Raw genomic sequence first — 15,454 nt, forward strand, 5'->3', positions numbered from 1 at the left:
AATGAAAACGTGTTGGACTGCTTTGAGAATTGCTCCAAGAGTGAGGGTAGTGGCAGTTTCAGCGGTTTATTTAATTTTAATACTTGTTCAAACAATGTATTTAATATGTGGATAAACAAAAATTATTGTAAATATTGAATAACTATAGCTCCTAGGATTAAAAGTGAATACTTTTGTTGTTAAGTTACCATTTTTTTCACAGCAAAGAAAACGTCAACCTTAGCGACTTCTGACAGTAAAAAAATGTTATAGTTTTGTGACAGTTGAAGAAAAAATAAGTACCTATTCCCTACATTAGGGTGGCCCAAAAAAACGATTATTTTTTCGTGTCTCTTGCGAAAATATATTAGTTTATCATGTTTTAAGAGACCCCTCAAAAAATCAACTCAAAAAAAAAAATTTTTTAGAGGTCGCTCAAGATTTTTAAAAATTTTCAAAATTGTCAAAAATTATATTTTTTTTAAAATTTTTTTTCTCTTTATTTTGTCTTTCTAGGTTGAAAAAAATTTCGATTCTGAAAATTTCAATTCGATATTTTAATTTCTAAAGGTCACTCATAATTGTTTTAACTTTAAAAGTAGTATACCTAAAATGTTATCGAGCGACCTCCAAAAATAAATATCAACGAACTAATAATTTTTTTTATTGAATTTGATGAACAGAAGAATAGAAATAAATCACGAGACTTAAAAAATTTCTCGAGGCAAAATTTACTACCACACTGTGAGTATCAAATATTTATAATTTTTTATTTTTTTTAAATTTGTGTCGTGATTTATTTCTAATCTTTTGTTCATCAAATTCAGTAAAAAAAATTATTAGTTCGTTGATATTTATTTTTTAGAGATGGCTCGAAAACATAGGTACACTACTTTGAAAAATGAAATAATTATGAGTGACCTTTAGAAATTAAAATATCGGTTTGAAAAAATTAAAAAAAAATCAATTTTTGACGATTTTGGTAATTTTAAAAAATCTTGAACGACCTTTAAAAAAATTTTTTGGGCTGATTTATTGAGGGGGCTCTTAAAACATGATAAACTAATATATTTTCACAAGAGACACGGAAAAAATATCTTTTTTTAGACCACCCTAACCTATATGTTCCAATTAATTTAAAATTTTCACGAGTTTTATTTCAAATAATTATTTGAACAATTTTATACTATATCAATAATGACAAATGTGCTTTATTAGTTTTAAGTAAATTTAATATACTCAAAATAATTGTTTTGGTTTTTTTGTTTCTATATTTTTAAATTTTTTGTTACTTTACTGCCGTCCTTATTTTTTAACTTTTTGAGTTTAATATTAGAAAACGATGTTTTACCATTCTGGTTGGTTCAAATTTCCTAAAATTTGCATAAATAGCAAAAACATATTTTTCAAGTTGGCCATTGATTCATCTAAATCTATAACAGTTCTATTTTGTTTTATAAAATCTTAATCAAAACCTTGATCAGGAAAATGCTATATGAAAATGGCTTTGTTTACACTCATTAGCACTAGACAGAAGACAACAAAGTAACTATTAGTCATTTTAGTTTTGTTTTAATCTTTTATTCACTTGCTTATATTTAATTATACTTATATTAAGAAAAATACATAAAAACAATTTTTCCACTATCCAATTAATAAAAATATAAAAATAAGCGTTAATTTAACATAATACTAGACTACACAGCTCAAAAACACAGTAAATTTTCATTTCATAATACTAAAAAATACATATGGTTGCTACAATACCGTTATTACCGTTTACCTGAGTCATTCTTTAATTTACTTTGAAACTTTACCAATTAATATAACGACAAAAAAAACTCTAGACAGCTATTGACATTTCTATAACAAATGCAGTATGGAGGCTTCAAAATCTTGTAAAGCCAAAATCGTTTTTTTTAATATAGTAATGCTGTTAAAATTTTTTAAAGACTAAGGCCTTTTTGAGTCTCCACCATAATTTTTGCAGACTTCACTAAAGCATCATGTTCTTTCTCATTCAATGGTTGTATAACTATTTTAGTAACACCACATTCACCCAGAGCGGCCGGTACAGAGAGGAAAACTTCGTCTTCAATTCCATGAATACCCTAAACAAAAAGTGATGGTGGTAAGATAACAATATGCCATTACAAACTAAGTAGATAGGGATGATAATAAAAATTGTTTTAGTTCAGACACCTGCAGCAAAGTTATGAATGTTTGCAATGATTTGTGTGTGATGTGTATGAAAAAGTTTTATGGATGTATTTTAAAAAAGTATGAATTATCTTTGTACGTCAAACGCTGTATGGATGGGTTAATTTCGCTTATGGGGTGTTTCTCACGTTTCTAGGAGATAGACAAACACGTGTTCTATTTTCGAAAAAAATTGAGCAAAAGCCTTATCTCCATACATATTTTAAACTCGCTTAAGAAAATAACCTTTTCTTAGTATTTTTTTAAGTTTGTAACGAAATTTTTATTTAATTTTTTATAGATTCCAGTAGTTAGTTTTCTAGGAGAAGATAAAAAACTCCCCAAAAATGTCAGAATTGATCCTCAGCTCGCCATATGGCTTTATATGAATAATATTTATACCTATTGGTTGTATGTAATTTCTTAAATATTTTATTTCAAAAGTTTTCTTGAAAAATATTTTGCTTCAGGCAAGATGTTATTTAACTAAATATTAACTTTTTAGATCATAAAATGGGAAAATAGGAGAGAAAGGTAAATAAACTTCAAAAATTTCATTAACAAAGACAATCGGTAACAAGAAATGAAGGAAACACCGTCATCAATACCACATCCTTTTATAGATATTAAAATAATTACATTCTTTTAATATTGGACATACAGTGAGGCATTTTTTATCTAAAATTATCAACTCAAATTTTTTAATTAAATGATGAAAAAACTGATCATTTTATATAATATTTACATAAATATAATTAGCAAACTAATTAAAGGAAAAAATATGTCTTATCTCAAGAGTATTAAAGAAAAAGACGTCTTAACAGTTTATTTACAATTGGCTTTGTTAAATACCATTTTGTTTGCTGCTTCATTTACATATTTCAATCGCAGTAGTTACTTGTACTTAATTCAGGCTTGATAAAAAAATCTGTGGTATTTACTCACAGCTATTTACATGTAGGATGACAACTTAGTACTAATATAACTATTATATCTGTAATAAAATGTATAATATTTAAAATTTGTAAAATACCTACTCGTATATTATTTTCAAAAGCAAAAAAAATAGATATAAATCCCAAATAATGTAGGTAATCGTAGGTCATCAAATCTCAGGCTTCTTTAAAAACTTACCAGATCAATGTACAAAATATCACTTTCGGCTTTACTCTAAATTAATTGCCTTTTAAATTTGTTTACAAACGTGATTACGAAAATAATACAACTGTACACACTGTACAGGATGTTTTGACAAAGATACCAAAGAAGAATAATAATTTGATTGAAATAAATCGTCATTGCTGAAGCAGAAGATAGGACCTAAGGAAAAATATTCATATCTTTTTATATTCTGAATTTATGCAATAATCCACATAAAATTGCATTGAGTTCTATTTTTTCTGTTTTTGTGTCATGTTTTTTTACGATACTATAAATTTAGGCGGTACAAATACAGAAGCTTGAATATTTATAAAACTTTTTCCTCCAGATAATTTAAGAATTGTAGTAAATATTCTTGTCTCAGATTTTGTTTAACCCTAGTAAATTTTGAGTCAATCAAATTATCTATATATTTTTTTCAAATATTTCAGTGTTCTATTTATTTTGTTATTTTAAGAATATCGTCAGTATTTAATGGTATCTATGTATATAAAAATAGTGTTTGGTACACATAAATTATACACAATTAACACAAAACATCATTGAAAACCCAACTGCACAAAAAACTGGCACACCCAAATGTAAACTGTATGTATACTTACCTCACAGGAAATAAAAAAAACAATTTTGACAGAAATAATATTTATTATTTGTATTTTAAAGGCTTATATCGAGACGTAGAATAAAGTATAAAAAAACACAAAAGACAAAGAATAAATATTTAAAAAAAATCAATATAAATGCTTAGGAAATGATTTATAAAAATACAGTTTTCATACCTTAATGATTAAATATTTAGGAAAATGCACGTCAAGTCTAATAATACTGACCAACCAGTCGAGAAAATACACCAAATTCATAAAATCTCAAAGTATTAAGAATTTACATTAATACATTAGCACACATTGAGATAAGGTTTTGATCATTGATATGCATTAAGTGAATTTTTAGTGCAGACAGTCTTCAGCTTATTAAAACTAATATAAATTAAAAAATTCCTGCTAATTCAGCGGCATTTTAAAAAGAGCTACAAATTTATTAAAACTTCAGTCCGGTTTGTACTTCATTAATAAGCGACGCCGATTTTTGTAAGGCTTTCTTCTCTTGTTCCGTCAGTTTCTGCTGAACAACTTCGGTTACTCCGTTGGCTCCCAGAACAGCTGGTAGTGATAAGAATACCTCCGAATCGATTCCGTGGAAACCCTAAAGATTAAAATAGAAATCCTGCATTCTTAACACTCACTTAGATAATTTTTTAACTTGGTTGACATCAAGTGAACATTATTACATTACACATATATTTTCGTTTGAAAATTAGGTAACGTCATTAATACTTACATATTGTCGGTAGGTATTTTATTTATTGTTTACTAATAACTAAGTATTTGTAATAAATTGATTAGTGCACCTAACATTATATATTACTTTATAGGAAAAATAATTAAGCTGACGAAAATTTAAGAATGAACCATCTGGCGAAATGACTACTGCCTTTATTAAAATGATATAATCATTAAAGATTTTCTATACGTTTAAATTATTTGCCACATGTTTTGCTTTGAGAGGACGGTTAAATCTAAAATTTGCAATTCGCATGACAGAAGTTTTTAAAATATTTTTCTAAATAATGAAATAACCTAACAATTTCGTGAGAAGACCTGAGGAACAATATGGAGTCTATCAAAATCATAGTCAGTATCCAATACGAAAAATAATTACACTCGCAATAGAAGAAATAGGAAACTGATACTGATTATTCCACCGACAAAATTCTGCAGGTGAAACTTTTGGCCAAAATTAAGAAAAAATTCATGATTTCTTATTTTTTTATATACGTTTTTTAAATTATTTAAATTTTGCACACTCAATTTTTTTGTCGTGATAAATCAAACAAATTTGAAATCAGAATAATAAAAATGCAAAGTATTATAGAAACAAATATTTGTGTAAGTATGGCTCCTTAGTTTGTTTTAAAATGTTTAAAATATGATAAATAATCTATAGGATGGTTCTTTTTTGGAATCACGACCTCCCTAGTCGTTAGCGCGTCTGATTTCTTCTATCCCTCTCAAAAAAGACAATGTTATCCATTAACTTTTTGGTGGTATCAATATTAATAATATTATTAATGAAAAAATACATACTTGGCATACCTAAATTATTAAACGATGTAACCTTTCAAAGAAAATATTCAGGGTGGTCCATAGTCAAATTTTCTGCTGACATTACAGCTTACTACTTAAATTTTCCTGTAATGAATTATGCAGTTGATTGTTGAAATGTGATCATCGTAAAAATGGCCAATTTCTTGGACAAACGACAAAAATACATTTTTTTCTAAAATATTTGGGCGCATTTGTCTACTTTCATATGAACTTTATTTCTTATTCCTGAACAGAGAATCACCTCTACAATGTTGTTGGTATATTGTAATGCTAATAGAGGTATGGTTGGTGCTTCTTAGATAGACAACCAGGTTATCTAAAATGTCAAGTATTTGAAGAAGGAAGACGGATGACAACAAAATTAGTAGTCAAAATGAATTACGATCACATAGATTTAACCAGTGATATGTAACAGCCAAGATTGTTGAAAGTTAACAAGTCTTCAATGCGAAATACCTATATCCTGCAAAATGCAGGAAACTTAATTCTAAAATGAACTCATTAAAACGATAAATTTTCCAGTTTCGTCATTCTTTTAATAAAACATTACATATTATCACAGCCTATAGTTTGAAAATATTACTCTTGTGTTTCAAAACTGAATGTCTTTTTGAACGTCGTTCATAAGTGCAGCAGAGAATTTCAAACCACATCGTTCTGAAGGAGACAGCACTTGTTTGACAATACCCGTTATACCATTTGATCCCAAAACTGCCGGCATCGACAAAAATACTTCGTATTCTAATCCATGAGAGCCCTATAGTATAATAACTCATGTGGTTATTCTGTATTCTAAAATTCTACTTTATCCTTTGGCAGAACTACGTCGATGCGCTTTTCTAATTATAACAATTAAGGGTGGTAACTTAAGTGACAATATTTTGTAGGTGCTGTTAATGAAATGCGATCAAACATGCAATAAGCATATTTTAAGTTTATTGAATGCATTGAAATTACGTATGTGTTATAAAATTGTTAACTGAAATAAAGTACTAATACCAACAATTTCCTTTTGTCCAAATTATGTCTGGAGAAACTAGAAACTTGTCCTATTTATTGCATTCCGGTAAACTAACGTTTTCTTTCACCTTCAAATGAAGTGCTAAAAAGCGGGAATAAACTCGGAAGTATGCACATTTTAATATGCCACCAAGTCACTACTTGGTAAGATTACTAATATTTATATTTCTGAGTAATGATTAATGATACTTTATTTAGAAAATTAAATGGAAGTGTATGTGTGTATAGATGAATGATTGTGTGAAGCTTTTGAAAACTACTAAAGCAAGACAATCCTAATAAGCTCAACCAAGCAAAAAAATTATAGGCATCTAAGACAAACCAACAGAAAAGCTTGAAAAACCTCGGCTTTTGTCATTTTCATAATCAAATAGGCAATTTAACAATTTATTACAAATATTTGTTCTGTAAATTGCATTTGATTACTGTGATGACAGAAACTGAAATCTCTTAATTAAAAAAATAGGAAACTTGATTCTTTACCTTGACATAAGTTGATACAGCGTGTACATTGTTTGAATTGTGCAGTATTGTATGAGTTAAGGATGCAACACTAAGGCCAATGGCCCAAGAAGTATAACCCTTCAGTTTGATGATGTCGTAGGCAGCATTAACGACATCATGATGGATCTTTTTCCAGTTTTCTGGATCAGAATCGGTTCCCAGGGCAGGATTAAGGTCACGGAGGTTGACTCCGGCTATATTTACTCCAGACCAAACTGGAACTAAAACAAAAATATACAACTTAAATTTTATTTTCGGTTCACTTAATGTTAGAATATGCATACATAAAGAATGACATATTGATGGACTTTAACGAATATAATATTGTACAATAACACTGATCTGAAGCTTCGCATCGATCAATTTATTCGATACGTATCTAGCGGCGTGCAGGTGAATAATCCCGAAGTTTCCGATGTCTTCTGATCAGTATCAGTATTTGTAAGGATGGAAAAACAAAATTTACGTCAACTTACCACTACTGTCACCATGTTCTCCGATAATCCATCCGTGCACGCTACTAGGCGCAACACCCAACTTCTGAGAGAGCAAAAATCTAAATCTGGATGTGTCCAAATTCGTGCCAGATCCAAGCACTCTGTTGACTGGCAACCCGCTGAGTTTCCATGCCACATACGTCAGGATATCCACAGGATTCGCCACAATTAACAAAATTGTGTCTGGAGAGTACTTGATCAAATTCGGGATGACGAATTTGAAGATGTCCGTGTTACGTTGAACAAGGTCCAGTCGAGATTCACCTTCGCGTTGACGAGCACCAGCGGTTACTATACATAGTTTTGAACCGGCAGTTACCGAGTAATCTGAAACGAATATAAAACTGTGTACAAAGAATGAAAGTTATAGGAAGAATATGCTATGTACGTATTCAAATAAAACATCTGTTTACCTGTACTGGCATTAATTCGAGGATTTTTTAAGAATAAGGATCCATGTTGGAGATCCATCAATTCACCCTGCAACTTGTCTGCTACTACGTCTACAAGAACTACATCAGAAGATATTCCCTAAAAATTAATAATATAACATTTATAAGAGTTAATAATATGCAGAGTGATTCACAACTTATCCAAAAAAATTTGGGAGTAGATGCGGCATGAAAAATGGAGTCAATATCGAAAAAAAAAAGTTGTAAAATCCTTATAGTTTCCGAGGAAAAATTATTGAAGTTGTACTTTCAACCATTACATCGCTGGAGTCTCTAGCGTCATTTGCATAAGCGTGGAGAACCACGTGGCCTCAGCGACTCCGAGTACTGAAATCCGATTTTACAATCGTCGTTGCGACAGAGTTTACAATAGTTTTTTAGTAGTTACTGTCAAAAACGACTTGCGTGTATAGCAACCCGGAGTTTATGGATATCGTTTGAATTTATAGTGAAGACAACATTTGTATTATGGTGAAATAAGACAACATTTGTGATAGTTCGTGGAAACTGGGTAAGACGGGTCCGAATGTGTTTATATGTCGGTGGACAAAATTTGGATCAGTTGTTGCAACATCAGGTATGCCAAATTATTATTTATTACCACAAATTAATTGTATTAATTATTAATAACAATAGCGGCAACAGCAGCTGAATTTGATGATATAAAAATTCTTTCCTTGCGAAATTCTTTCAAGTTTTTGTCCGTTTTTATCACAATTTGCCGCCATACCGCATGCTGGTTGCATTGTTTGAGGTCAGGTTTTACAGTGGACCAGTTCCCAGTGATGTGCAGAAGTGTATTTTTTAATCATTTTCGAACTGCCCTTTTTGATTTTTTCTTTACAAAATTGTATTTGTAAGAGTCCCATATACATTCAGATTTTTTGGGTAAGTTCTGAATCACCCTCTGTATAGTTAATATACAGGGTGTCCGAAAATTTCACCGGCAACGTTTGACTGCATATTCAGGACGATAAATAAATACGATCTAGGAAAGAGTTAAATAAAAAAATTTTGGTTTTTGAGTTACAGGCCTTCAAAGTTGTCAAAAATAAAACTAATTTAATTAATAACTTTATAACTCTTTTACCGATCGTGATAAAATTTGGCATATTTATTTGGGCCATTGTGGCGTATTATTTCTTCAATCTTTAGTCAAATATTGAGTGATCATTTTCTCCAGATACCTCCCCTTTTAGCGGTCAAAACTTTTACAGTGGTCATATTTTTTTTAAACGGGCAGTAACATTGAAGACGTCACTTTAATTAAAAGAAAAATTGTCTCTTGAGAAAATCGACCACAGAAAACCATTCTTGAGAAAAATGGCATTATTTGCAGATCTGCCCTGTATAATGTTAATATATGGCAGTCCCAGATAGCCGTCATCAGTACTTGTGAAGAAAACTTCAAAATATTCAATGAAACGGCATATTTTGAAATATAGGCATAGGTAGCCTGATTTGTAAGATATATTCTCAACTCTGTCTCTGCGTTTGGCCATAGTTCGAATTACATTTTAAAGTTGAGGCCACGTGTCGCCCTTGACAGTGTCTGGAGATGATCTTGGCGTTTAAAAATATCCATCAAATTTATTTTCGTTTCTGTGATATTAAATAAAATGTGTAGCACCAAGAAAATGTAGGTAAATCTTTAGCGAGGTAATATCTGTTCATTATTTTTCCATAAAAATATTAAATATAGAGAGTACACTTATTTTTTTATGTACCCGGAAAATATTACGACACGGGTTTACTATTTTCAGTATGATGATATGCTGCTGCTGTTAGTGGATAAAAATATAAATTGTTTCGTTAATAAAACACACTCGTGCGCACAAAATGAAATATCAAACTTTTTTTACTCAATTATTTATAGGTGCGACAACATAGTATACTGTAGGTCATTGACATTAAGCTAACTGTACCATGCCAATTGATTAAAATTGGTAGCCATCCAAACAGAAAGTAAAAGTGAATACTCTGAAAAATATACCAACCTATAGGTTTATAAACCGAAACATTGTTTTTATCGTCGATATTTCTTAATTGACACTTTTAGACACTGCATTTCCCTTTAGACATTTTAAAATTTAATTTTGAACTCCAATAAACATCTACTTGTATCATCAAAAAGCTGCATAAAATATCAAAATATTTTACCACTAAACAGAACTACACTTTAAAGAAAAATATGGGTTTCAGAAACAATTTTTGGCAAAACATCAGTATGAAAAGAATTTTTAATTGTACCTAGTTCATATTACTCTCTGGGCGGCAAATTTTAAATTCAGTAGAACTTGTACTCACCTGGGACAATATACTGAAAGCGCATGCCATTCCCACCTGTCCAATTCCCACAATAGTTACTTTATGTCCAGCTTGTGAAGCTGGTTCTGACAAAACGGTAAGGAGGTGGTCTTTGGTACTCATCTTGTATGTTGAAACTGGAAAATAAAAAAGGCCGCTTTAGAATTTGACGTGGCTGTGACAAATGTCAGTAATAACTTAATCTAGTAACATGATTAAAAAATAAAGATTTAGATGGTCAAACCACTTGAACGGGCTGTCACTAAAAAGAATAGATTAATAATGGAAACGATCTACAAGAATGGATAAAACTGGAGAAATATTGCAATCAATAGCAAGACATCGAGATAATCAGCTCAAGGCCTGAAGCGAAGCTGCACCAATACGCGAAGCTAAGAAATCCTATGACTAATAAAGAAATTCCAATAGTCCCTCCAAGTTTGTTACGAAGAATAAAATATATCCATGCTATTTGTTTTTTCATTATACATAACTGCTACTATTTCTACAGCAGTTTCTGTAGGCCAAAGAGAATTATGAGAAACACAACTTATGTTCTCTTCATCTGCATTGTGCAATAGTCGTCTTGTGTAAGTCTCTTCCTTCCAACCCATGATGCAATCGTCATGGATACGAATCGAAGCCATTTACGAACCAATGAACTTGTTCCATATGCGCTTGAATGACACGATTATTTAAGGTCAACGTGACGGAGCCTTGAGACAATACGAGCCAGCTTTAATCTTTGGTAATGTAATTTATCCGTAAATTATGGTGCCTTAGTGGTTGCTTATTATCTACATTTCGAAACGCTATCGTATCCTGTCGGTAAATCACATCACACACTAGTGAGAATAATGACCAAATACAACGGAAATACTTTTTATCTATATTCACTAATATTTCTCTTAAATTATGGAATTTATAAAAATAAATATGTAAAATACGTAATAACTTCCAAATAATAAATAAATGATTGGTAGTTGCACAAATATTAATTGCCTTCCCTTGTATTCAAACACAAAATTAAAAAAAATTAAAAATGAAATGAGAAATTAGTATTTAATGCACTGAACAGAACATAGATTTCTCTTAATCTAGAAAAACATTTTCTAGTCAATAAAACAGATGTGCAACAATGACATCAAATACGCTAGATTCGTTGCCATGCACAAAGTTGCATCGGGCACAACTGCCCCACATTTTTAATGCAGATAATACCCGATTTTCCAACGATATTCAAGAGCACAGAGTCATTAGTTTGCTAAAACTATATTGCACCAGTTGCAAGGGTTGTCTTTGATATTTGATATCCTCAATTCCATTGTGTAAATCGTTATCCGTATGACGTATCTTTAAATTATTTTCTAGTAAACATTAAGCCCTCCCTATTGACTAATTGAATAAATATGAGTAATTTCAGATTAAGTTTATGACATTTTTGAAGGAGATTTAATAAAAATGTACATGAATGATATTTTATATACTAAATAAAACCTATACGAATACGTAGAAAAGTACCTATCATTATTTGCTGTAACTTTAGATAATCTAAAAATAGGAAATGTATCTCTGATAATATTGATAATAAAAATTTTGTAATTATTATTTTAAAACTTCGTGTCTAGAACATATTTCCAATATATCAGAATACATTGAGGTTCTATTTATTACTGTTTTTTTTTTGTAAAAACTAAAGTAGAATATCTATTTGAATGATAATAATATCCAGCTAAAGTACAACACAAAGATAGGACTTGTTTGTTTGAAAAAACAATAAAATTCTAAATATCTGGTAAATGATTATACGAGTATCAATTTTAAATCGTCAATGAAAATATTTTACATTTTATCAAACGTTTATTTTTATTTAAGCAACAGCTTGAGATTCAGTGATACAGGAAATTACTGTATATTGGTCTAGACTTACTGTAATAAATATTTATCAGTACGTATCACCAATTCATGTGTTATATTTTTAGACACGTAAATATATTATTGACATTTACGTCACAAAAAATATCTATTTCTGTCAAGAAAGTAATTTAATTTAAATTATAAAACCTATAATCCATGTGCGTACTTGATTTCTTTAACCTATCTTACATTTACCAATAGTTGACAAAGTAAAGGTTTGAAAAAATTGTTTCAATTCCCTATATTCGTAGCAACTTTTTACCTATGTGTTACAAATAAATTAGTCAAATTTGGGATAACATTCAATTATAATAATTAACTTATGCCAGACTGCAATAACATGTAGCTAAGAACTATTTTTTAAATATTTAGAGTAAAAACAAAGATCAAAATTCGTACTATTAAATACATATTAAAGGCATTAAAATTGATCAATAAATTAAAACCAGTTAAATTTAACTAAAACTGTTCTATCAAAATTTGGCCGGTTTCTCCGATGAAGATTAGGTCAAAAATTGGTACATATAAAACGGGTTTTAGGAAGAAATGAAGAGCAAATTCCAATATTATTACAGCAAGTTTCTTAGAGCAAATAAAAGCATTTTAAATTTGTAGGTTTTATAGTATTACACTTTTTGGGAATGTTTCAAACAAACCTCTATTTGACGAACTAAAAAAAAAATCACAGACGTATTATATCATAAGCTTATTACATCACACCACATGAAATTAATTTTGGTTATTGGTTACAATGTACTGTACAAGGTCAATGAAGGAAAATAATTCGTTGACAGCTATTTTTTTCACTAATACAATTTGCGGAAGAATGTTTGAAGATAATAAATAGCTAATGTTTTATTATTTTAACGCATTTCGCTTTATAATATGTAATTATCAGCTTTTAACAAGCAAAATGAATATGTATACCTACCTATAATACAATAGGTAACTAAACAAAGCTAAAATTGTGAAGTGAATTTTAAATTTATTAGGTTAAGTTGCCAACCCAAGTTTGATTTATCTTCGACAAACCTCTTTCGATGAATTTGTGATATTTTTCAAAAATATCCTGTATTCAGCCTCAATTCTGTATTTATATTTAACAAGTTTGAGTAGATATACCTATACGAACCAAAATTATTGTAGTTTATGGAGGAAAACCTAACATCACGTGAATTTAAATAAATATGGACTTTACTTAGCTTAAATACTTTTATCTAGGTAAAAACGCTATTCGCTCAAATTTTAAACGCGTTTTTCTAAAGGAGAACAATAAGCCCTGGTTAAACATTGCGATATGAAGATAATTCAAGTGAATTATTTATTACTTTAATTGTCATTGTGCTAGATAATGGTACATACACGCGTATGTTTATACCTTAAGAATACAATGAAAATTATGCAATTAACTTAAAAATTAAGGGTGGTCCTTATGCAGATGTGATGAAAATGTGAGATTATAATGAGTTCCAATTTAGTGAAAGGACACGGGCAGGTCAAAGCTAAAAATACGTGACAAATTTTTTCGTGAAATTTATTATCCTCGTTAATTTCTAAAAATATATTCATTTTTCCAGCTCGCTTAATAAATTTGGTCCCGGTATATCTTTTTAACTAATAATTTAAGTACAAAGATATTCTCTCTTCGATAAATACTTATTAGTGGTTTTGATTACTTGAATGATAAAGAATAAGTATATTAAGACTTACTGATTTTTAAAATGCTTGATCCTCGAAACCTAGCAATTCGCCCACATACTGTTTTTAATGTGTTGAGGTTTTTTCTATACGGAGACATTAATTTCAATAAAAAAACAATATTCGCAGATAAATTCATCGTCTAGCGGATACAGATGCAATAATACCTACTTAATTAACTAAACTATCTGTCAGATAAAATCATTTTATTTATCGATATGCACTTACCATTTTCGATAACATAAGTAGATTTTTGTTTATGTTTGCCATTTTAGGGAGCTACCGCATTTTCCCGCCCATTTTGGTTCTCGTAAATGTTATTTTACCATTCAGAAAATTATCCTGAATTGTGTTTTACTCAAGTCAACATGAATATTTAATAATTCAGTACGCGTAAGCTCGGTTTTAAATATATACAAGCTGTGGAGTTCCAAATCAGATGCAGCCATGAAAGGTCGAATGGAGGTCACCATGAAACATTTTTCAGTACATCTAAATCTCGATTTTCGACATCTCTAACTTATTTCGTACAAATACATAAACGTATTACATGTGGTAGAAAAGTGTTACTACGAGTAGGTATATTTTCAGGGATTAACTGCTGATGAATCTGTGACAATGTTGAGGGAGCGTTATATAAATAGGACGTGATTCTAAGGGGAAGAATGGTACATACAGTAGACATTGTAGACAAACTTTTCCAGCCTTTAAACAAACTTACTGTCCTTTTCTAACATATTAATATTATTTTGCTGTCCTTTCCTGTATGTCCGTTGCTGTTGGTTACAGATCCATCAACCGCGTCATTCTCATATCAAGATATACTGAGGAATGCATAGATAATGGAAAGATAGACGAAATTTATTTAGTTTTCTATAAATTTTCGGACAGATATCAAAATACCTAAATAATAAATTCACACGGGATTTTTCGGTGAATACATATAAAAATAATCAGTATATTTTGGTAATACGTTGTAACTATAATACAAATAGTTAAAAAAGTGGTTAATCCTGTAAACCACGAAAGCGTAACTTGTTAATTGGTGCGGACTGTCGGTGTACAGTAAAAACATGAGAAAAACAGATTATTTTACGTTGTTGACAATAACCCGCGAGTCCTGCCAATTAATAAAATTTCACAGCTCACTTGATAAGATGTGTAATTAAAGTCAAAGCACACTTACCGGTCAAGACCTCTGAAGAGATAACAAACACTATGTCTTAAAGCTCGAAGCTTCCACTGTGACTGCGTGAAGGTGACCTTTTCTCCATATAAATTTTACAACGAGGTCTACCCGCGCATGCTTGGGTAGACCCATGGCACTTCCCTGGCTTGGGGAAATGGGAATTCCACGCGGTACGCGTTGTAATGCAACATTTCACCATTAATTCGTATACTTGCATAGCTTTATCGGTTATTTCGGAACGTTTATTGCACGCTGATATCTTGCCACGACTGTATCTCTGCCAAAAATCGTATTTTGTTGAAAATCGGCGAGAATGCCGCCGGCGGAAAGTAATACGAGGACGTGGTACGTGACATGAGTCATATC

General features: G+C 30.4%; 1 protein-coding gene across 2 annotated transcripts; it reads right to left on the reverse strand.

Annotated features, from left to right (window-relative positions):
- Positions 1 to 1,571: 1,571 nt before the first annotated feature.
- Positions 1,572 to 15,198, reverse strand: LOC108908287 (L-lactate dehydrogenase). 2 transcript variants are annotated; one of them, XM_018712289.1, is made up of 6 exons: positions 15,086 to 15,198; positions 10,285 to 10,421; positions 7,939 to 8,056; positions 7,505 to 7,852; positions 7,008 to 7,249; positions 1,572 to 2,090 (listed from the first exon to the last, which is right to left on the reverse strand). In XM_018712289.1, the coding sequence occupies exons 2-6, from the start codon at positions 10,405 to 10,407 to the stop codon at positions 1,926 to 1,928; spliced, it is 996 nt and encodes a 331-aa protein (XP_018567805.1). In that variant the 5' UTR covers positions 10,408 to 10,421; positions 15,086 to 15,198; the 3' UTR covers positions 1,572 to 1,925. The 2 variants fall into 2 exon arrangements, with proteins under 2 accessions (XP_018567805.1, XP_018567806.1); XM_018712290.1 differs by lacking the exon at positions 1,572 to 2,090 and adding an exon at positions 4,127 to 4,542.
- Positions 15,199 to 15,454: the final 256 nt, after the last annotated feature.

The sequence above is a fragment of the Anoplophora glabripennis genome, unplaced genomic scaffold (assembly GCF_000390285.2).
Source record: "Anoplophora glabripennis isolate ALB-LARVAE unplaced genomic scaffold, Agla_2.0 scaffold18, whole genome shotgun sequence".
NCBI lineage: Eukaryota > Metazoa > Arthropoda > Insecta > Coleoptera > Cerambycidae > Anoplophora > Anoplophora glabripennis.

What these genes read in the sequence shown, in the direction of transcription:
- LOC108908287 (XM_018712289.1), bottom strand. Translation starts at nt 10,407, where the DNA reads ATGAGTACCAAAGACCACCTCCTTACCGTTTTGTCAGAACCAGCTTCA. An exon ending in CTTTCAGTATATTGTCCCAG is followed by an intron (nt 8,057 to 10,284) that starts GTGAGTACAAGT and finishes ATTAATTTTTAG; the next exon opens with GGAATATCTTCTGATGTAGT. An exon ending in TCGAATTAATGCCAGTACAG is followed by an intron (nt 7,853 to 7,938) that starts GTAAACAGATGT and finishes TATTCGTTTCAG; the next exon opens with ATTACTCGGTAACTGCCGGT.